The sequence below is a fragment of the Astyanax mexicanus genome, chromosome 4 (assembly GCF_023375975.1).
Source record: "Astyanax mexicanus isolate ESR-SI-001 chromosome 4, AstMex3_surface, whole genome shotgun sequence".
Lineage (NCBI taxonomy): Eukaryota > Metazoa > Chordata > Actinopteri > Characiformes > Acestrorhamphidae > Astyanax > Astyanax mexicanus.
Genome location: NC_064411.1, coordinates 51,696,241 through 51,720,076, shown reverse-complemented (window position 1 = coordinate 51,720,076; position 23,836 = coordinate 51,696,241). Strand labels below are relative to the sequence as shown.

At 38.7% G+C, this 23,836-nt stretch overlaps 1 protein-coding gene across 1 annotated transcript in view; it reads right to left on the bottom strand.

Annotated features, from left to right (window-relative positions):
- Positions 1-23,593, bottom strand: part of si:ch211-106n13.3 (vWFA and Collagen domain-containing protein) — a 78,178-nt gene extending 54,585 nt beyond the window's left edge. The window contains exons 1-18 of the mRNA XM_049476620.1: positions 23,476-23,593; positions 21,770-21,893; positions 20,036-20,599; positions 16,398-16,563; positions 13,963-14,188; positions 12,134-12,307; positions 11,149-11,226; positions 11,035-11,046; positions 10,845-10,928; positions 9,666-9,719; positions 8,611-8,664; positions 8,464-8,517; positions 7,497-7,550; positions 6,118-6,165; positions 5,386-5,402; positions 4,470-4,479; positions 3,092-3,112; positions 2,175-2,228 (exon numbers count right to left, since the gene is read on the bottom strand). Coding sequence (XP_049332577.1) covers positions 2,175-2,228; positions 3,092-3,112; positions 4,470-4,479; positions 5,386-5,402; positions 6,118-6,165; positions 7,497-7,550; positions 8,464-8,517; positions 8,611-8,664; positions 9,666-9,719; positions 10,845-10,928; positions 11,035-11,046; positions 11,149-11,226; positions 12,134-12,307; positions 13,963-14,188; positions 16,398-16,563; positions 20,036-20,599; positions 21,770-21,857 — 1,758 coding nt within the window. The 5' untranslated portion in view covers positions 21,858-21,893; positions 23,476-23,593. The remainder of the gene's footprint in view (positions 1-2,174; positions 2,229-3,091; positions 3,113-4,469; positions 4,480-5,385; positions 5,403-6,117; positions 6,166-7,496; positions 7,551-8,463; positions 8,518-8,610; positions 8,665-9,665; positions 9,720-10,844; positions 10,929-11,034; positions 11,047-11,148; positions 11,227-12,133; positions 12,308-13,962; positions 14,189-16,397; positions 16,564-20,035; positions 20,600-21,769; positions 21,894-23,475) is intronic.
- Between the last annotated feature and the right edge of the window lie 243 nt (positions 23,594-23,836).

Here is a 23,836-nt window from a genome sequence, read left to right as displayed (position 1 = left end):
AAACACCACAGTAAAATAAGTGTTTCTAAATGTCACATCTTTCAACCAGACCTGTATGTAGCTAATTATCAGTAATGAACAAACACTGAACTCCTGGCGTGAGGGTTTATCAAAGGCCTGGGCTGGTACGTGTGCACAGCTTAATGGGGCAGTAAATGGAAGGATGCCACTAATTTAGGCAGGGTGGCAGAAAGTAAGAGAAAGAGAGGGAGTAATAGAGGGAGAGGGTGTCTCTCGCCCGGGGCAGTAGCCGACACAGATGCTGGGACACATGCAGAAGGCTGAAAATAGATTTGGGTGAAAGACGCCACTTTTCCGGCTCCTACTGAAATGGAAGGAAAAGCCACAGTTAAAGAAACACACAGTGAGCGTTCTGCTCCACGGCTCAGACTCTACCAGCGTGTTCAGCTAGTTTTGCACGGTGGTAGAGCACAGTGTTTGAATGCACACTGAGATATACCCCCCAAGAAATCTGAAGGGGTGGTCCATATGGTAGTATATGGTGGTTATGGTGATATAGTCAACACAATACACTTTTCTGGGTATGTATTTTTTAAGATTTATTTCTAATTTAGCTATATTACACAACTCCGCCTCTTTCTGAACTGCTGTTGCTGATGCAGCATTGCCGAGTATCATCATCACTGCGCACTCGGAGGAAAGTGCAGTGACTCAGTTCTGATACAACAGCTCACAGACGCAGCCTTGTGCTGATCCACATCACCCTAGGAGTGATGAGGGGAAAGAGCGTAATCTACTGTACCCACCCAGAGAGAGCAAGACCAATTATGCTCTCTCTCTCTGGGGTCCACCAGCTAATGGCGAGCTGCATGATCTGGATTCAAACCAGCGAACTCTCAATCTTAGTGGCAGCACTTTAAACTGCTGTTCCATTTTCTGGGTATATTAAAAGCATGGCGATTAACTCTAGAATTCAAAATTGCGTACTATCTATGCTGTCACTCCATTAGCATTGCTAGCGCACCATAAGCATCAGTACAGCATTGTTGCCATCGAAGCTGAGTTGTTAGCATTGCTATTAAATTGTTAGTATCACTACCATGCTATATGTAGCCAATCCCCCAGTGTACTTAACTGTACTAAAATTGAACTATTTTAAATATACTTAAGTAGCATTTAAACATACTACTTAATGTATGTAACCCAATATTTTAAATATATATTTTAATATACTGTACTACAGTTTTTAGTGTGTTAAAAATGTACTTTAAATTTTATAAATGTAGTAATTAAGTTGACTTTCTAAAAAGTTACATGATACATTGTACTTTAAGTGAACTACTGTAACAGTTGTTTTAACACACTTTGATAAAAATGTGCAAAAGTATATTTCGAAATAATTATTTTAGAAATATATTGAATTACGTTACACTAAAAGTGTACTACATAGTTCGTCTATTTTTTTAAAATACACTATATTGTTCTTTTTACAAAGTATGATCAAAGTTTAGTTTCAAACATTTGATTAAAGCATAGTATTAGTGTACTTTCAATATATATTTTAAGTAAGTATATAAATATGTTTGTATATTTACAGCATACTTAGACATTTTTCAATATGTTTTAAGAATAATTATTATTATTTTAATTTTTTTTCGCCAGGGATGGTGGTTCAGAAAATATAGTCTTGCCTCTTTTCTGAATAGAGAAATCAAAAATCATATAGCTTCTGTCAATGTTTTGACTCTAAACAGTCCCCAGCCTTATACATTCCAACATACGTTGAACAGCAGCCTCAAAACTCCAGTCTGTGTCATCTACCCATCATACTCTAGGCGTCTTAGCGGCTTTATTTAGCCGGTTGAGGGTAGATGTCCGCCTAAACATCTAAATGTAGGGACCAAAAAAGATGCAAAAAAGGCCAACCACAAATATGCCCCTAAGCACTTCAAATAAACTGCATAGACTTTCCCATATGAACTCTTCCAGCGCTTCCACTGCTTCACCAGCTTCTCACATCCAGGAGCTTTCATAGAGTCATCATGTCTTATAATGATCTTGTACGATCTTTAACTCTATATCAACCCACTTGGCAACCCACTTTCATGTTACAGCCCTCCAGAGCAGCAGGGCTAGGTGTGGAATAGTAGTAGTTGTTGTGAGAAATGAGGAAAAATGTAATTTGAAGTTTGTAATTATAGGTATGGCGGTACCTTTGGTCCAGCAGGCCCGGCGAGTCCGTCTCTTCCAGGCATTCCAGGCTCTCCCTAAATAGAAAACATGCTCGGTTAACAACTATGTTCTCTCTCTGGCTCGCTGCTACTAAAACTATCGCAGTCTGATTGGTGCAGACATCTTTAAAAACGCCACTACACTGCATTACAGTGTGTGCTCTTTCTGATAGGCTGAAATATATGTAGCTATAGGATAGAATTGAGCATGATGAATTTATTTTAAAGAAAATATATGATAACGCCTCACCCCAGCCTACTAAATCCAGCAAATTAACTACGGTACTGTTAGTTAGTTCTGTCTTTATGAAATGTATTAATGTATTTAAAAGAACGAGATCCATAAACACATGGAGGAGTGGAATAACCCTGGTTTTTAATCACAGTTTTCATGCATCTTGGCATCATTTTCTCCTCCACCAGTCTTACACACTGCTTTTGGATAACTTTATGCCAGGTTTGCTGGCTTGTGACCATCCATCATACTATATAATAGTATAGAGCATAGGTCGGCAATAGGCGGCCCGCGGGCCAGATGCGGCCCGCAAGCAAGAAACATCTGGCCCGTGAGGTTGAACTATAATGAAAAAAAAAAAAATCGGACTGTCCGTCTCAAAAATGCTCTTTATTTAGAAACTTAATTTTCCAAAACAGAAAAATTTATTAAAGATTTTTTGATAGAGCCACGGGCTGTTAGATAACTGCTAGCTTCTTTATTCTGTTTTTTTTTTATTATTCGTTTTTTTTTATTTAACAAACAGGTATATCATTAATAGCGCCCCCAATGGTCAGTCCACAGATTTCACCCACATCAGCCCACTTGAATGTCTGCTTGTCATTTTAAGAGCGCCCTCCCGCCACCGTGCCCGCCAACCCCCCCCCCCCCCCCCGCCAAGTGCTTGTGGCCCGCCATGTAATGGCTTGGAAAAAATCTGGCCCGCGGCCAAACTTAATTGCCGACCCCTGGTATAGAGTGTATGTTGCACAACATATTCTGTTACATACTCAATTTAGTTTGTTTCTTTTGCTCAGTAACACTCTTTAATACTCTACTGTTCTGGAATATTGCCACTAGGATTTGATTGCATCCAACCACAATACTAGCCACAAAAAAAACATTCCAACTCATCCCAAATACAGCTCTGGAAAAAATGTAAACAGCATTTCTCCCTAATTCCAAATAAAAATATGGTCTTTAAGAGCTTTTATTTGCAGAAAATGGGAACTGGCTGAGTTCAGAAATCAATATTTGGTGGAATAACCCTGTTGGTTTTTAATCAGTTCTCCTCCACCAGTCTTACACACTGCTTTTGGCCTTTACTCCTGGTGCAAAAATTCAAGCAGTTCAGTTTGGTGGTTTGATGGTTTGTGATCATTCATCTTCCTCTTGATTATATTCCAGAGATTTTCAATTTGGTAAAATCAAAGAAACTCATAATTTTTAAGTGATTTCTTATTTTTTTCCAGAGCTGTATATAAAAATAAATCTAATTAACAAAAAATGTTTTCTTAAACATGATAAAATGTGTTGTATATCACATAATTAGTAAAAATTAGCTTTATTATTATGTATTATTTTGCCTCATTTGTTCTGTGGTGCTGACCTGCCCTAATGTCTCAGTTTTTTTTTTTTTTTTTTTTTGTGCAGTGGGTGGGCCTAAGCTACCGTTTCATTGGCTGGTTTATGATATTTTCTGATGGACAACAGGACTCAATAAGTGTTCTGTGCAACAACACATTTAAAAACAGAAATTAATTACATTATGTCTATTGTAATTTGACGCAGGGTCTGAAGGGGATAAGTATCGAAGTTACACAATTACACTTAAGTAATTCCCTTTGGAAGGGGGGAATCTTGGCTTAAGGTTTGTTCTTCAGGAAAAAAAAAATTAAGCTTAAAAGTTTTATTCAACTGGGCACAGGCTTTCTAGTCCAACATCAGTGTCTGACCTCAAAAGTATGCTTCATAAAAATTCCCATAAACACACTGCTAAACCTTGTGGAAAGCGTTCCATAAATAGTTTAAGATGTTATATCGGTTGTAGCTACAATGGGTGGACATTAACAACATCATATTAAACTATATGGATTAAGAATGTCATGTCACTCAAGTTCAGATGCATGAATACTTTTGGCAATGCATGTTTGCACTGTATGTTCTTTGCTATGTATGTTCTTCTATATGTTTTGTCTGATTCTCGTTCCTGCTACCACATTTTTGTAAACCTGTAACATCAGTTGTAAAAAAGCTCTATATTAATATTAATTTCACAAAACAGGACCTACTCTCATGTCCCTAGCTGTCCCATGACTTTTGGCATATCTGTGCAAACTATACAGACACTGTGAGATATTGTAAGCGTGCTTTATTAGAATGCACTGTGGCCCATGTTGTTGTAAAAAGCAGTGCCTGGAAAATATGTTGGTTATGAGCTTCCAGTTTTACCAAAATTATGTAATTTTGGACAAAACTGAAAGACGCTGGAAGGAGACACAAACCACTACATTACGAATGTGGTTCTTTCGTTGATTTAATTTGACTGCAAGGAAAAATGTGGCGAAAACTACTGAGAAATTGGAAACACATGGAAATTTGGGAAAAGGTTTATAAGGGAATTATTTCATGTATTACTTCTGATCTGTGACACATGAAAATCAATCAAAATTTTCACCCTACAGTCATTTATACTGTCAAATCCAGGCCAACATGCTTCTATATGTTATATACATCTATATATATAAATATACCACTCGTTTGTATGCCTACAAGACAGCCAAAACATTAAGTACACACAAAAACCAGTCAGGTGGCCTATAATGGTGAATTAGTTTCACATTGAAGGACAGCCTTTAAAAAGGCTATTTAATATGATATGACACAATATTTGTCTCATTTATCATTGCAATTCCTTTATAGTTCGCTATTTATTGAAATAATCCAGCATGTGCTCCGTTTTAACACTAATCAACGCATAGCCCCTTCAACACAGCACTGAGAAGGGGTTAGACAGTCATGGCCCTGCCCCCGGAGTGAAAATCATGAATCTGATTGGTTACATTGTCCTGTGACTTTGCACTGAGATGGTGATTTGAGGTGATTTAATTGGGATGAGCTGGAGCTTCACAGCGTATTGTTCAGCACCTCCAGGAACTCCTTCCTTCAAGACGCTGAGAAAAAACTATTTCAGGTGACTCTCCCTCATGAAGACCCTAAGATTAAAATCTCAACAAGAGTGTTCAGATCTTTCCTCAATGATAATTGTGATATTTAGAAGAATCTAAATTATAATTCTAACATATTCTAGTTGTTTTTTTTAACACTTTTGTTAACTAAATATTTCAGCATGTGTTCCTGTAGAGCTGTACACACTAAGAAAGGTAAGAACAGATTTGTACTTAAAAGAGTACAAAGCTTGTCTCTGGGGCTGTACCTTATATTGAGGTTCAAAAAAGTACCTTTCAGTGAAAGTCCTTTTTTATATCCATGGTTTTTGTGCCAGTAAAGATTATAAACATTATCATCAACTAAATATGGCTCAGAAACTTGATGATCCAAAACTGTCTGGCTTTCAAATAAAAAAATGTGCAATTAAAATACATATTGTTTATTAGTACTGTGATACAGAATACTAAATGTACCCTTTGGCTGGTTAAATGGTACAAATCTGTACTTATTGCTGTTAGGAATGACTTTGTACTTCAGAGGGAACAAATCTTACCCTGTAAAGACCAATATTGGACCATTGAGGGAACAATTATGAAGAGTGTAGCTTTGAGTACAAAAAAGTACTCATATCGTACCTCTGTTTTTTAGAGCTGTAATATAGTCCTCAATATTTAATTTACAATGTAAAAAATCATAAAAAGAAAAAGAAAATGAATAAGAAGAGGTGTGTGCAAGCATTGTCTGGTACTGTATACTTACTTTGCTTCCTTCTACTCCAAATTCATCCCATGTAGAGAATCCAGAGCCCTGGAAATGAACAAAATAAGAGTAAGAGCTTTCAGTCTAAACAAAATACATTTTACAAAATCCTCCCCTCAAATTAGTGAATAAAATCGTCTACCAAAATGTGGAGTGAAGGGTGAAGACAAAATTGAGACTTCCACCATTGATTTCAGGCGTGTAATAAACTTATAATCATATAATCAAGTCTACTAACTAGAGGTGGGAATCACAGGGTATTTTACAATCAAATATTATTGCCCACAGCGACAATGTTATCATGATACTGTTATTCCGCGATACGCGATATATCACAAGACAAATCGCTACAATAATTAATGGCTTCTGTGTTACTTAAGAGGATAAAATACCTCTAAATAAGCAATTACCAGTAAGTTTCTGTTACTTCTAAACCGACTGTTAAGTTCAAGATAATGTCTAGTTTGGGTTTTCCAGTCCAAATGTCTTGTTCTATTAATAGTGTTCCCTCTTAAAAGTGAACCTTGGATATAGAGATTAACTAAAAACAACAAAATGATACTGTTATATACAGTACCAGTTATAGAAAATGGACCTTGGTTTTTATTCCGAGCTGTTTTTCCTCTAGAGATGCTGAATTCAATCCATCAACAAGTAAACTACAGTCTTTAGATTATTGGAGACGTCAAACTGTTAAAATAATAAAAAGGCAGTCATCCAAATTGTTGAGAATATGCTTTATTTTTTGCTTTATAAGTAGAGTATGGTAGAATCACCTGGAATTCAGCCTTTCAGTTAACAGCTGTGCTGAACTCATCAAGAGTTATTTACTTGAATTTCTTGTCTCTTAATCTGTTTGGGAGCATCAGTTGTAAAGTAGTGAAGAGATAGAGTTACAGGTGTACAGTGAATAGCTCTATTTGAACTACTCAACTAAGTAAAGAAAAAACTTAATGAAGGAATAAATGAAGGAAAAGCAAATGTTATGATGGAACTGGCACTCATCAGGAACAACCCCAGGAAAGGAAGAGCAAGAGTACCCTCTGTTGTACAGGATAAGTTCATCAGAGTTACCAGCCTCAGAAACCACAACTTAACAGTCAACAAATTTTGCTTAAATTAACTTAAATTAACTTAAATTAACCGATGCTATGGATTGTTTTAGAAATAATTGATGTTGGCAACAGTTTTTGTAAAAGAAAACAGAAAAAAAGGTTTTAGACGAATATCTAAGTTGTTAGCCTTGTAGCTAACCTAGAATCAGAAAAAAACTTCACACACCAAACAGACTTGTCATCATTTACTGATGGAAAGACAGAAATTGTTTCAATTTGACCATTTTTTATACAGAATTATTATATCTGTAACATTAGTCTTACTGCTGGTCCTGGGGGTCCGGGTAATCCTGGTGGTCCTTGGTCTCCCATATCCCCCTGTAAAGAGAGGTAAAATTACATAATTCTAAGTATGAAGACATTTAGTATAATAGCAACATGCTGTATTAGCCACACATCTACTGACAAAGACTTTATATTATTTCCTCATCCAGCCAATGAAAACCCAAAAATCAGTGTCTCAGAAAATTAGAATATTATATAAGACCAATCAGTGCTTTTGGCAGTGTGGGCAGTGTGCCAAATCCTGCTGGAAAATGAAAACTCTGCACTGACTTTAGACTTGATAATAAAACCAACACCAGCAGATGACCAAACCACCAAACCATCACTGATCATCAGTCAATTTTACATTTCATTTGTAAATCAAGGGAGAAATCAGAGTCTGGAGGAAGAGTGGAGAGACACACAGTCCAAACTGCTCGAGGTCTAGTGTGAAGTTTCCACCAATCAGTGATGGTTTGGAGAGTCATGTCATCTGCTGGCGTTGATCCACTGTGTTTTATTATCAAGTCTAAAGTCACTGCAGTGTTTTCATGGAAAATCTTACCTAAGCACTTCGTGCTTTCCTCTGCTGAAACTTTTATGGAGATGCAGATTTCATTTTCCAGCAGGACTTGGCACACTGCCAAAAGTACCAATTTCTAAAAAAATATTTTGGGGTTTTCATTGGCTGTAAGCCCAACTCATCAACAATAAAAGAAATAAATGCTCAAAATAGATCACTCTGTGTTTAATACATCGATATACTGTAATATATGAGTTTCACATTTTGAACTGAATTACTGAAATAAAGTTACTTTTTAATAATATTCTTTACATTTTTTGAGATGCACTAGTAATATAGAGACTAAATATACAGCCATGATGCTAAGCTAAAGGTGTAACCTCTTCTTAAACTGGGTAAAATGGGCAGCTAATGCTAACGTTAAGGTATGATTACATGACTTACTTTGGCACCGGGCAGTCCTGTCTCTCCCTGTTGTCCTGGTTGACCTACCTCACCCTGAGAATGGAGGAGGAAGAAGAGGAGGAAGGTGGGGATCTTGTTGACTGAATGCTAAATGAGTGAATTACTGAATTATTGAGATAATCTTACTTTTTCTCCATTTCTTCCGGGCTCCCCAGGTGCCCCCCTCTCTCCAGACTTCCCCTAAACAATGAAAGATGATTTAAAAAAGCAGATTCACAATTTAAACACTGATTATATATTGATCCAAACTAGAAAAGAGCATTTCCTGAAGCTTAAAAGAGAACTGTGGTGTGAAATGGACTTAAGGTGCATTAAAACATGATATAAAGTACTTAACTTTGAAGAATAGCCCACCTCCGCTCTCCCACAGCTTTCTGAGATCCAGCATTTTGTGCACTTTGCCCAAACAGGCTTTAGAATGAGTGAGATGGGGCATATTTCAGGGCATATAAATAGTTTTTTTCCACCGTTATCCAAGCACAAAGTAGCTGCACACTTCATTGGTAGAATCTGGAGAGCTCTGACATTTAAATAGAGGCATTTATAACTTTAAAAGTGCACAAGAAGTTTAATAAAAGCCACTTTTTAACATCCAATAGCGTAGGTAAATCTCTGTGTGCTGCCATCTTGAATTTAATTCAACAAGACAATAAGTCAACCGTCAAACACACAAACAAATAGGTAGGATAGTTGAGCAAATTGCAAAATGATTCCTTGAAAATCCCTTGGAAATGTATAAATTCCAGCTGTTGCTAAAAATAAAAAACATTACTCAAAAAGTTTTACTGTATGTTCGTACTCAACTTACTGTGACTCAAATTTAAGATGGAGGCGCCCGGAGATTTACCTACGCTGTGGGATGCAAACGGTGGTTTTTAATAAACTTTTTGTGCAGTTTTAAAGTTCAAAATGCCTCGTTTTAAATGTCAGGGCTCTCCGGATTCAACCAATGGAGTGTGGAGATACTTTAAGCCTGAATAATGGTGTAAAAGGGATTTATCTGCAAAATATGCCCCATCTCACTCATTCTAAAGCCTGTTTGAGCAAAGTACACAAAATGCTGGATCTCAGAAAGCTGCAAGAGAGTGGAGGTAAGCTATTTAACAAAGGTAAGCACTTTATATCACGTTTTAATACAACCAAAGTCTGTGTGGTGGGATGGATTTTACTACAATACTTACAGGCTTTCCATCCGGGCCAGGTGGTCCCTCTCGCCCCTTCTCTCCCCTGAAGCCCTGTGTTCAAGGAAATTAGAAATAATGTTGGAACCGAATCAATCAGTTTACATTTCCTAAATACCCTCATTAACAAAAATCTTATCTATCTATCTATCTATCTATCTATCTATCTATCTATCTATCTATCTATCTATCTATCCATCCATCCATCCATCCATCCATCCATCCATCCATCCATCCATCCATCCATCCATCCATCCATCCATCCATCCATCCATCCATCCATCCATCCATCCATCCATCCATCCATCCATCCATCCATCCATCCAACATTTCTCCCAAATTCCAAATAAAAATTTTGTCATTTAGAGCATTTATTTGCAGAAAATGAGAAATGTCTGAAATAACAAAAAAAGATATAGACCTCAAATAATGCAAAGAAAACAGAAAGTTCATATTCATAAAGTTTTAAGAGTTCAGAAATCAATATTTGGTGGAATAACCCTGTTTTTTAATCACAGTTTTCATGTATCTTGGCATCATGTTCTCCTCCACCAGTCTTACCCACTGCTTTTGGATAACTTTATGCCTTTACTCCTGGTGCAAAAATTCAAGCAGTTCAGTTTGGTGGTTTGATGGCTTGTAATCATCCATCTTCCTCTTGATTATATTCCAGAGTTTTTTGAATTGGTAAAATCATAGAAACTCAACATTTTTTAGTGGCCTCTTACAGAGCTGTATGTAAATGATTACAGGTGTGGTCTGATTAGACAGAGCGTTATTTCAGAAGAGGGCGTAATAGTAGCGTAACTACTGCCCTTTAAAAGGCTCTCAAAGGCTACTTAAGGTAGTTTACCTCTTGGTGAGAAATCATTGACCTCTACAGCCTCTTATAATTCATGACAGCTTGCCATGAGCATGCTAACCAGAGTTTCTGAACCATCCCTCACAAGATAACACCTTACAACTTACAGAAACAGGTGTGGGCATTCCCAAGCTGACACTAGAGCTGATCAAGAATTCATGATCAGTTTACGTATCAATACTATATGACCTTTGGCAAGTTAGTACACAATTTATTTAAGAGTTTAATATACCCTAGAATAGAACCCTGTGGGATGCCACAATAAACTTTAAACCCCGACTTTAGTTCTACTCCTAATTTTTAAATAAATATCTCACCATAGATCCAGGGAGTCCAGGTGGGCCTGGTTTACCGCTAGGGCACTCGCAGCCCTCCACAGCAAGAGCACGATCAGCAGGACACTGAAAATGTAACAAAATTAACAATTACAAGGCAAAAGACACGTGACCGAGACAAGCACTAAAAATAAAATTTATTTTAAAGTGCAGAGATAGGCTGAAAACTCACCCGCTCGTCCTCCTGTGCCAAAGAGACATAAAGGAAAAGTTAGAAATGGAAGAAAACTGCATGTGGCAGATGATGATGGTTAGCAGTTAGCATTAGCATTAGCCTTAGCCTTACCACAGAGTAGATCTCGCAGGCCGTCTCTCGCTCACTCTGCAGTGGGTCACAATACAGCCGGAGTTTCTGGAGGATGATCTGAACAGAGCATAGAAGAACAGGCCAGTTTATCATCAAGTATACTATAATATAGCATACTGTATTTTTCTCATTATAAGGTGCACTTAAAGTTCTTTAATTTTAACTAAAGTACAGCATTATACAGGAGTTTCAGTTTAGTTCTTCAGCAGTATTAGCACTGCTAAACCCTGCTAAGCGCTAGCTCTTTCGCCATTCAGAGCTGAGTATTATCGGCCTGTTGCCTGCTGCTAACCCTAGCTAGCAGTGCTAGAGCAGCATTAGCATTACCCGCTAACTGTGCTAAGCACTAGCTCTTTTGCCATTCAGAGGTGAGTATTATCAGCGTGTAGCCTGCTGCTAACCCTGGCTAGCACGGCTAGAGCAGCATTAGCATTACCTACTAACTGTGCTAAGCGCTAGCTCTTTTGCCATTCAGAGCTAATTATTATCGGCCTGTAGCCTGCTGCTAACCCTGGCTAGCATGACTAGAGCAGCATGAGCACTACCCACTAACTGTTCTAAGCGCTAGCTCTTTTGCCATTCAGAGTTAAGTATTATCAGCCTGTAGCCTGCTGCTAACCCTGGCTAGCACTGCTAGAGCAGCATTAGCATTACCTTCTAACCACACTAATAACCCTGTTTTTTAATCACAGTTTTCATGCATCTTGGCATTATGTTCTCCTCCACCAGTCTTGAACACTGCTTTTGGATAACTTTATGCCATTCCAAGCAGTTCAGTTTGGTTTGATGGCTTGTGATCCTCCATCTTCCCCTTGATTATATTTCAGAGTTTTTTTTTATTTGGTAAAATCAAGGAAAAACGTTTTTTTTTTGGAGTTGTATTGTGCAAAGTATAAGATGTTATTAAGCCCATAATTCGTGTTCCTTCAGTGCTCAAACAATGAACTGTTCAGGATCCACTTACTGGCACGGTTGTGTCTATAGTGACTTTTTTGGCCACCTGTGTCTTCCCATTGATGTAGATTGGAACCACTGGATCCATGAGATGCGCCTCTACGTACACGCCATCCAGATAACACGTGATGCGTCTGGGCCTCACCAGGAGCTTCAGCTGGTGCCAGTCTGTGTCAAAGAGCCTCTTTTGGGGAACAGAAGAGAGGAATTAATATGAAGTTCTGTCATAGTAAGACACTTTCCAATGCATTTTTAGAGATTTTTTTCTCCTCAAAAATACCTATTTAACCAAGCAGTGTACAGATAACTTGACTACAGGTGGCCTAAAGGACTGGCACACTCAGGGGGAGGGCAGGGGGGACAACTGCCCCCATTAAAGTGCCCTCTAATGGAGACAAAAAGTGATCAAATTCAACACGTTCTGAGAAACATGCATGTTAAGTGAGTTAAGTGTCGGATCCCCAGCTCTGATACATCAGCTAACAGATGCCTGTGCCACCTAGCAATAGTGAGTGGAAGTGATAAGAGAAGAGAGTGCCATCTGTCGATTAGGAACAGTCGATTAGTCAATTATGCTCTCTCTGACTTTGGACGCTGATGGCCAAACATGGCATATCCATGGCAAAAACTAGACAAAATACAGCTCTAGAAAAAATTAAGAGACCACTTCAGTTTCTGAATCAGTTTTCCTGATTTTGCTTTTTAAAGGTGTACGTTTGAGTAAAATTACCATTGTCTTATTCTATAAACTACAGACAACATTTCTCTCAAATTACAAATACAAATATTGTCATTTAGAGCATTTATTTGCAGAAAATGAGAAATGGCTGAAATAATGCAAAGAAAACAAGTTCATATTCATAAAGTTTTAAGAGTTCAGAAATCAATATTTGGTGGAATAACCCTGTTTTTAAACAGTTTTCATGCATCTTGGCATCATGTTCTCCTCCACCAGTCTTACACACTGCTTTTGGATAACTTTACGCCTTTACTCCTGGTGCAAAAATTCAATCTTCCTCTTGATTATATTCCAGAGGTTTTCAATTTGGTAAAATCAAATAAACTTACCATTTTTAAGTGGTCTTCTATTTTTTTCTAGAGCTGTATATGTAAATTGAGATGTAAATGCTTAAATTACGCAAAAAAAATCTGCCAATGGAGTGAGCAAATCTTTCTTAGAAAGATTTCATAAAGTAAGCTATAATCACAAAGTCTCAAAATGAGTGAGGAAGCACTTAAAACAAGCAAAAATCTCTTATTTTGTGGATTAAGAATGAGAATAACTTGACTGGTGGCTTTTTGTGCTTATCTTGAGTTCAGATTACCTAAAATAAGGTAAAAATTCAAAGTAAATGCCAGTTTATTCTTCTGCATCGAACCTACGCTGTAGCCTATGCGTAGCCACATATCGTAGCTTGATGCATACCTCATTGGAAATGTAACTACGTGTCGCACAATGTGGACAGCCATTGCTGTGATTGGTCCACTGGGCCTTGCGTTCCCGCCCACACATTGCCGCCTTTGCGGTTTAAACTGCAGAGCGATGCAGAGCCACTGATACGCACACACAGAAGTATAAACTCTCGCTGGATACACGTAGGCTGCGGCGTAGGTTCGACGCAAAAGTATAAATTGGCTTTAAGACTGAATAATATCATTATTTCTAAAATATGTGAAACAATCTTTTGCTTACACATTGCTTAGCAATCCAAAAATACATTTTCTCAGAGAAAAATATAAAAATAAGATTTATTGCCTACAAATGAGATAATTTTACTTGCTAACATTTCGTTGTTAGTTTGGCAGTGTAATAATGAGTTAAAAAGAGTTCAGACAGACCCTGATGCCTCGGTCATTGAATATGATGGTCTGCTCGCTCTTCACTGTGCTGGTGGTGGTGAATATGACGGACTTCTCAGCGCCGTTCAAGGTCACAGAGACTTGTTTGACCCCGTCTTCGGACTGCACCCTCCAGAGGTCAAACTTCATACGATGAGCCGGGTTCTTAACACGCAGGGTGGACACAAAGACGTAGGAAGGGGGGAGGCCTTCTGGAAAGATCTCTCTGTTAAAAGGATTAATGGGTTTGGGATTAATAAAGTTTAAATAAAGAAATCCAGACTGAATTTGGCCTCTAGTTTTAAACCCAACCCTACAGTAAAGACACACCTACACACTAGTGAACACACACACAGTATATAGAGTGAGCACATGTGCCTGGTGGGGTGGGCAGTCAGTCAGCTCTTTTCCACCAAAATAATCCATTCAGGCTTATTAGAACCTTATTAGTGGTGCTTTTCTGCAAAATTGTTCACATTTCCACCAGTTTTAGTGGAAATAAACCTAGTATTCTTTGGTTTTGGCTGTAAACCAGGAACCAAACATTCCCAGTTCCAGAACTTCCTTTTGTTCATGGAAAAATTAGGCTCGCAAACCAGAGCGGTGCCCGCAGAAAAACACTAATAGAGAAGCTCAGGCGAAGAAGAAGAAGAAGAAGAAGCTTTGTGAACTTGGGTATGGAACCCACAACCCTGTCATCAGTAATCTAAAGCTCTAACCACTGACCCACCACTGTCTTATAATTTGTAACATAACTTTTTCTTCCTGATGAAATGATCAGCTTTACATTGGAAAAAAGTATTCTTTAAAAAAAAATCCAAATAATATGTTTTTTTCTGCAAATATTGGCGCTAGAAAACGTTAACTTTTTTGGTAGAAGAAACAACTAATAAGTTAAAGAGTTATGAAGCCACGTAATGCCAGTTCAGTTCACTAAATGTACACTATATGGACAAAAATGTATTAGGACAGATGCTCGTTCATTGTTTCTTCCAAAATCAAGGGTATTTATAAGTGTTTATCCCACTTTTGTTAAAGTAACTGTCTCTACTGTACAGGGAAGACTTTCTGTAAGGATGGAGCACCATCCTTCTAGAGCACACAATTCCACTACTTCCCAGCTCAATACTGGGGGTTTATATACTTCTCAATAGTCCATGTCTGGTATTAGGCATTAGCCCTATCCAGACGGGATTAGATTCTCAGGGAGTCCTGGGGTAATTTTTCTTTTATGAGGGTCCTCTGTGATTTTATTCTAGTCCAGAACGACCATGTTTGTGTTTTTCTCAGACATCCTCTGAGAAAATTACAGGCTGAATTATCTACTGTTTTTCTACTGCTGAACTCCGTGGTCCTCCAGTAATTTTATCAAAAAATAGAAGGGATAGTTTAGGAGGGGCACTGGGTGATGTATGGGTTTAGAGTAGAGCTTAGATTTTAGTCAACAACCAACAATTTTAGTCCCGTCCGGATCCACATCTCTGAGTTTTGTCTCCTCACGTTTAATAAAATAGCTACAGTATTTGTCCACTACCATGCACCGAAATTACACTTTGGGCGTGCATTTCCATGAAGATCCACATAAACACAACAGCGAGTGGAAATGGAGGAGCTACTGAACTCTGAATGTCATGTGATTGAGAAAGCCTAAAAACTCACTGGTCCTCCTGTTTTTTTAATTGCAGTCCAAATGCAGGAGTTGTATCACTGAGTAGAACTGTGAAATATTTTTCACAGACGTCCCCCTGAGAAACTAATCCCATCCAGATAGGGTTATTGAGAAAGTAAATTCATGATTATCTTCATACTAGCTTCAAAGAGTCTTATTCTATTGGCGGTACTTATTTCTCTACAGGGACTACACAAGTTGTGCGAGTATATTTTTATATGTCACATGTCAACTATTGAACTGAGGTAACCTAAAGTAGCTGAATGCATTCCTTAGAAGGGGGTTCTACAAACATCTGGACATACAGCAGGGGTCGACAATAGCATGAAACATCTGGTCCATGAGGTTGTTTGAACTATAATGAACGATAATGAAAAAAATAATAATAAAATGCTCCTCTGGTGAGCTTTTGTTTACATCCCTCCCCTGTCTTTTTAGTGTCCTTTAGTGTCTTTTGTGTCTTTTTAGTGTCCGCCTCTTCTCGTTTTTCCACCCGTTCTCGGACTCCATATCTCCTTATAAGGGCGTTTTTTTCCCGGGCAATTCACTAGCCGGAGCAGCGATAGTGTATTGGACCGCGACCCTGATGACACGGGTTTGATCCTGCGTGAGGAGCGGTGTGTTTATTTATTTATGATTTTTCTCTTTCTTCTTGGGTTTACCTGCTTTTTTCTGCAATTGGGTTGAACAACCCTCTGGGCCCATTACACTTCATTTTACAATACATTTTGTTTAGTAGCCAGTTAATGATAACACAGGTTGGTACCTGGTGCTGTGAGTGAGATCTAGGCGAGGGCTCAGCAGATAAGCTCCTTCTGATATTAGAGATCCCTGGACCTTCTTAGCCTTCGTCTCGATCTCCATCAGACTCATCAGGTCGAAGCCCTTCTGTCCGTTCACTGTACCAGCAATCCTCAGAGGACACACTGACTCTGCGGATGAGATCATGTGATATAAAAGTTCAAGAGTTCATAAATGAAACAATATTTTAAGACAGAAAGATGAATAATTGGCCACTAAACCCCTTGATTTTAGCTGATTTCACCCTCAGATCAAATTTGGAAAAGGCTAAAAAATGTGAGGTGATGTATGGGTTTAGATCACTGGGTGATGTATGGGTTAAGAGTAGAGCTTAGATTCTCTGCCCGAACCCGACCTGACCCAAAGGCTGACCCGAACTCGAGATTTCCCACCACTTTCCTCGGGTTGTGCTCAAGAAAATAATCTGTGACATAGTCGTCTGTTTTTTAATGATAGTTTTATTTTATATAAAGCTATGGCATGATAATCACAATACAGGAAAATAATAAATTAAACTGTTTAAAAAAAAAAGTTGCACAAGTGTGCATTGCACATTCCACTTGTCCACTTGTTTTTTTTTTTTTTTTTGAGTGTGTTTCCGCACTTACTATAAGCTCAATATAAAAAAAGAGTTTTTTTTAGAAGTGATATTCTTTAACCATGTTAGATTAAAGTCATTCAGACTTTATTCTTGTAGCCTGGTTTACTGATGTTTAAGCCTGTGGATTATTGTTCGCATTGTTTACGTCTTAATCTTTCGAAGAGCTATTCTTAATAAACATTTTAATATAAAATTAAATATAAAAATAGGTCTATGCTTCTTCAGTGTTGCAATGTTAATTGACATCATTCTCGCTCAATCAAACAGCCCAATGTTTTTTAAAAGCTCAGTTTTAACAATTCTCTACCTACTCAAAAAATGTCAGGTTTAAATCAGGCTCGGGCTTTAAAATGACAGTGTATGGGGCGGGTCGGGCTCGGACAGAACGTGCACGAGCTTGGGCCAGGTCGGGCTGGATATTTTGGGCCCGATCTAAGCTTTAGTTTAGAGGCAGGGCAGGAGGGAAAGCTGATTGGCTGAGCTGCAGCAGCAACAGTGTGCCTCTGATAGCAGCGGTGAGACCCAGATGGTTGGATGTCAGCAGGGGGCGGTATTATTGATTGACTGATTTGCATATTGTGATGTGTCCGTGTACTTTGGTCACAATTTTGGCCACAATCATCCACGCCTATAACAAAGTTGAACCTGAAGGGCGCTGCAGAGGCGGAAATGACCACAGTAAAAGTGTTTTTTAAAGGTTAGGAAAGGTTTATAAAAAAATGAACAGGTCTGGTATGTATTTTCATTACTTTAAAGGAACACAATTCAGCTATAAATGCAAGAGAATATGGTTTAGGGTTTAGTGGCTCTTTAAACTGGACTCTTAATCTATACTGCCTTCTGTCAAGAGATAAGTAGTATTATTGTGTCCCATAACTTTTTTCAGGTTCCATAGAAGCTAAAGAACACTGCAGTAAGGCTATACTGTAGGACAGGGGTCGGCAATTAAGTTTGGCCGCGGGCCAGATTTTTTCCAAGCCATTACATGGCGGGCCACAAGCACTTGGGGGGTGGTTTAGGGGGGGGATTGGCGGGCGTGGTGGCGGGAGGGCGCTCTTAAAATGACAAGCAGACATTCAAGTGGGCTGATGTGGGTGAAATCTGTGGACTGACCATTGGGGGCGCTATTACTGATATACCTGTTTGTTAAATAAAAAAAAACAAACGAATAAAAAAAAAAAACAGAATAAAGAAGCTAGCAGTTATCTAACAGCCCGTGGCTCTATCAAAAAATCTTTAATAAATTTTTCTGTTTTGGAAAATTAAGTTTCTAAATAAAGAGCATTTTTGAGACGGACAGTCCGATTTTTTTTTTCATTATAGTTCAACCTCACGGGCCAGATGTTTCTTGCTTGCGGGCCGCATCTGGCCCGCGGGCCGCCTATTACCGACCTATGCTGTAGGATATGCATGTGGTAATGCCTTCTGATTGGTATTCCAACTATATACAGGGGTTGAACAATGAAACTGAAACACCTGTCATCATTTTAGTGTGGGAGGTTTCATGGTTAAATTGGAGCAGCCTGGGGGCTAATCTTCATTAATTGCACATTATTGCACCAGTAAGAGCAGTAAGAGTGTGAAGGTTCAATTAGCAGTGTAAGAGCACAGTTTTGCTCAAAATATTGCAATGCACACAACATTATGGGTGACATACCAGAGTTCAAAAGAGGACAAATTGTTGGTGCACGTCTTGCTGGAGCATCTGTGACCAAAACAGCAAGTCTTTGTGATGCATCAAGAGCCACGGTATCCAGGGTAACGTCAGCATACCACCAAGAAGAACCAACCACATCCAACAGGATTAACTGTGGACGCTGTAAGAGGAAGCTGTCTGAAAGGGATGTTCGGGTGCTAACCCGGATTGTATCCAAAAAACATAAAACCACGGCTGATCAAATCACGCAGAATTCAATGTGCACCTCAACTCTCCTGTTTCCACCAGAACTGTCCCTCACCACAATAAATTATTGTGCTCTAAAACCAGGTGTTTCAGTTTCAGTGTCCAACCCCTGTATGTTGGTCTACAAAAAATATTAACTTATGTAATGTCATGATAAATAATAGCCAGGACTGAACTATTCCATTCGTCTCGTTTCCCTCCTACACTCGTCCTAAAATAAATGACTTGAGGAGAACGTGGTAATTCATGCACTGCTGAAAGCACAGGGTACAATATCAATTAAAGAGCTCGCCATGTTAAATCATTAGTCCCAGTGGCAGAAGATCCAACAGTCTTTTATCGTCCTCTCTCTCTCCATCCATCCATCCATCCAAACAGTTCCTTAAACAGGTTAATAAACAGTGTTCAGTGGCTACCATCATCATCTCCAATCAGAGCTCTGCTCTACATCTTAATTGACATCATTCTGAACAGATTTTGCTCATTCAAACAGCCTGAAAATGTTTTTAAAAGCTCAGTTTTAACGCTCTACCTACTCAAAAAATGTTGGGTTTAAATCGGGCTCAGGCTCAAAAGGACGTTGGGCAGAACGTGCATGGGCTTGGGCTCATACTCCAAACAAAGCTCATCCTCAGGATTAGATGGAGCCAAAAAAAAATGGTCAAATATCCCAAAAATGTTGAGCTTAACTCACCCTCGCAGAGTTTCTGCTCCATCACTTCCTTTATATTCCCAACGGAGTAGCCTAATTTACTGATATTTAGGCCTGTGGGTCATTGTTCGCATTGTTTGTTTTAATCTTTTGGAGATCTGTTCTTATTAAACATTTTTTCTTATATAATAGGTCTATACTTCTCCAGTGTTGCAATGTTAATTAACATTGATCTGAACAGATTTAGCTAAGTCAAACAGCCTGAAAATGTTTTTTAAAAGCTCAGTTTTGATGCTCTACCTAATAAAAAAATGTTGGGTTTAAATCAGGCTCGGGCAGAATGTGCGTGGTGGCTATCCTCCAATCAGAGCTCATCCTCAGGATTAGATGGAGCCAAAAAAAATGCCAAAAATATGTCTTGTCCCAAAAATGTGAAGCTCAACTCACCCTCGCAGAGTTTCTGCTCCATCACTTCCTTTATATTCCCAATGGAGGTGTAGTCCTCCACGTGAAGAACGTACGTGGACGCAGGCTTGTTGGCCATGGACACCAGCTCAGCGTTTGTGATCTCATCTCCTACTCCAACAGCGTACAACACGATGTTCTGGGCTTTGGCTTCCATCGCTGGGTCCACCACATCGTCCTGAGACCGGCCGTCAGTCAGAACAACGGCGATGCGGTTCCTGGTGGCCTTCTTGGTGTGGATCAGCGGAGAGAAGACGTGGTCGGTGGCGAACTTGATGGCGCGGCCTGTCTGGGTCTTGCCCCCGAGGTAAGAGATGGCTGCGATGTCTCGGAGAAGCTCCTGAGTGCTCTGGTGCTTCCCCAGAGGGATCTCCAGGCGCGGCGTGTCGCTGTACTGCACTACAGCCACCTGAGTGTGTCTGGAACTCACGTCGAAGTTGCTGGTGATGTTGATGAGCCAACGCTTGGCCGTTTCGAAGTCCGAAGCCCCGAGACTCGAGGAGCCATCGATGATGTACACCAGGTCGTTCGGAGTGGTGCTACAACCTGCAAGTAGTCCAGGAAAGCTGCTTTATTGGAAACAGTTAGAGGTTGTAGCCCCCAAGCTAACCCAAGTTAACAGAATGTTTACAGAATTGTAGATTTTCACTAAAGGCATCAAAACTATGAATAAACACATGTGGAGTTTTATGTACTTAACAAAAAATGAGCTGTCCTCCAAAGTCACCGGACCTGAACCCAATCCAGATTTGAGGTTTAAGGTGAGCTGGAGCACAGAGTGAAGAAGGCAAAGGAGCAACAAGTGCTAATAAACACCTCTGGGAACTCCTTTCTTCAAGACTGTTGGAAAACCATTTCAGGTGGCCACCTCTTGAAGAAGCTCATTGAGAGAATGATGCCAAGAGTGTGCAAAGCAGTAATCAGAGCAAAGGGTGGCTATTTTGAAGAAACTAGAATATAAAACATGTTTTCAGTTATTTCACTTTTTTGTTAAGTACATAAAACTCCACATGTGTTCATTCATAGTTTTGATGCTTCAGTGAGAATCTACAATGTAAATAGTCATGAAAATAAAAGTTGTGTCCAAACTTTTGGCCTGTACTGTACAGTAGTAGATACACACTATTATCTAAATACCTTTTAAGCAATTTAATAGAATATACAGCTTTGGACAAAAAAATGAAGAGGTCATTTCAGTTTCTGAATCAGTTTCTCTGATTTTGCTATTTATAGGTTTATGTTTGAGTAAAATGAACATTGCTGTTTTATTCTATAAACTACAGACAACATTTCTCCCAAATCCCAAATAAATATGCTGTCATTTAAAGCATTTATTCGCAGAAAATGAGAAATGGATGCAGAGCTTTTAGACCTCAAATAATACAAATAAAACAAGTTCATATTCATAAAGTTTTAAGAGTTCAGAAATCAATATTTGGTGGAATAACCCTGGTTGGTTTTTAATCACAGTTTTCATGCATCTTGGCATCATGTTCTCCTCCACCAGTCTTACACACTGCTTTTGGATAACTTTATGCTGCTTTACTCCTGGTGCAAAAATTCAAGCAGTTCAGTTTGGTTTGATGGCTTGTGATCATCCATCTTCCTCTTGATTATATCCCAGAGGTTTTAGTATTTAGTAAAATCAAAGAAACTCATCATTTTTTTCCAGAGCTGTATATTTTCACTTTACAGGAAAACAACATGGCAACAAACCAGCTTGAACGTCCCCCTGGTTTTGTCCTCTGGTGCATGACAGGAACAGACAGGCTGTTAATAATCCTAACGTCCATTTCCTCATCATAGGGCTGCTGGGAATTCCAATAGTAGGTAGAAAATCCTGGGTGTGAAAGAGATATTACTCAATAATGAATCATGTAGTAACTTAATGTGAAGAAGCATTTAGATGTTCTTATCTGGGGAGCTGTTAACTTGCAGTTTCTGAGGCTGGTAACTCTGATAAACTTATCCTGTACAACAAAGATAACTCTTGCTCTTCCTTTTCTGGGGCGGTCCTGATGAGTGCCAGTTTCATCATTATAATGTTTTTGATGGTCTTTGTGGTGACTGCACTTTTCTTTACTTAGTTGAGTAGTTCTCTCAGCTATTCACTGTATACCTGTAACTCTACCTCTTTACTACTTTACAACTGATGCTCTCAAACACTTTATTAAGAGACAAGAAATTCAAGTAATTAACTCTTGATGAGTTCAGCACAGCTGTTAACTGAAAGCCTGAATTCCAGGTGACTCTACTTTATAAGGCTGACTGAGAAAAAAAAAAAAACAAGATGTGCAAAACTCTATCTTTCTCTATCTAAGCAAGAGGTGCTACTTTAAATAATATAAAAAAATATAAAATATATTCTGGATTTTCTAAACATTCCTTATGTTTTTCTTAACAGTTTGAATGAGTTTAGTATTAAAAATTATGAAAAACACTGAATTTAAGGTTTCAGGTGTTCAAACTTTTTACTGGTACAGTATAAATATAGGTAAAAGAACGCTGTCCTTCTATGCTGATGTGCCAAATGTCATGGGACAGAAACTAGTACTGTATTTCATGATGCTTGAGATGCAGACATTGCCGGTCACCATCATTACCACTCACAGCAGTGCACTGTCTACTGTCCACTGTCCATAATTTCGTATCACCTTGCCATGAGCATGCTGGCCAGTGTTCAAAATACTCCTCAGTTACAGGATAACACCATCAATTGACATACTGTTATCTAGGGCTGGGCAATATGGCCCTAAAATAATAGCGATTATGATACTCTTGGCGATATGACAAAACACTGAGTAAAAAAATATATATATTTTAAGAATACACTACTGGAACAAAATGTTATTATTTCATACTATATTATAATGGCACACCCCTAACTGAGATTTATAAAAAATACAAGAATTTTGTCAGATTTGTAACAAAAGTAAATTATCCAGAATGTCATGATACTAATAATACTGCACTCCAAATATCTCCATATATCCAGGATTAAAGTAAAATGAATGATACTGGGCAGATATAATCTGTCTCTAGTATATATATAAGAGGAAATGAGAACAGTGTGATTTTTTCTTTTGTTAAAAACAGTAAAAAAGTAGTACCCTGATGTGAAAATTAGGGGTGGGTGATATGGCACCATATTTTTAAGGAATATTATCGTTCATGATATTCTAAAATGTTGGCGATATTATTGCATACGATACGATACGATATGGCACACATCTACTGCTATCCCGTGACTTTTGGCATGCACACTGTTTTTTTTTTTAAGATAAATCATATCCAGAAATGCTATCCAGTTAATGCAACAGTATTAGGTCACTAAATGTTAATGTAATAAAACATTGTCCACATAATGCATTTTTTAAAAAGATCACATTAAAGGATGTTATACATAAATGAAAATCACTCACCCCTGGTCAGACGGGCTCGAGAACAGCCTCCAAAAATAAGCAAACGTCTAAGAAAACAGACAAACTCTGCTCATCACTGCCGTGTAAATCACTACTGTGCAGAAGTGCAGCTGGACGGAGAGATGCAGCTTGTGTTTATAGCTACACAGACAGTGACGTATAACCTCAGAGCTCTGAATGAGAGGGTGAGAGGGCTCTGAGAAAAAGAGAGAGAGAGAGAGAGATGGAGAAAGAGAGAGAGAGGGAGGAAGGGAGGAAGGGAGGAGTGCGGGTTCAGCCCCTTCACAAAACCATCTTCAAAGAAAGTCCAACCAAAAACGAATCCACGCTTTCATGCCCAGGGCCTGCTCACAAAAAAATA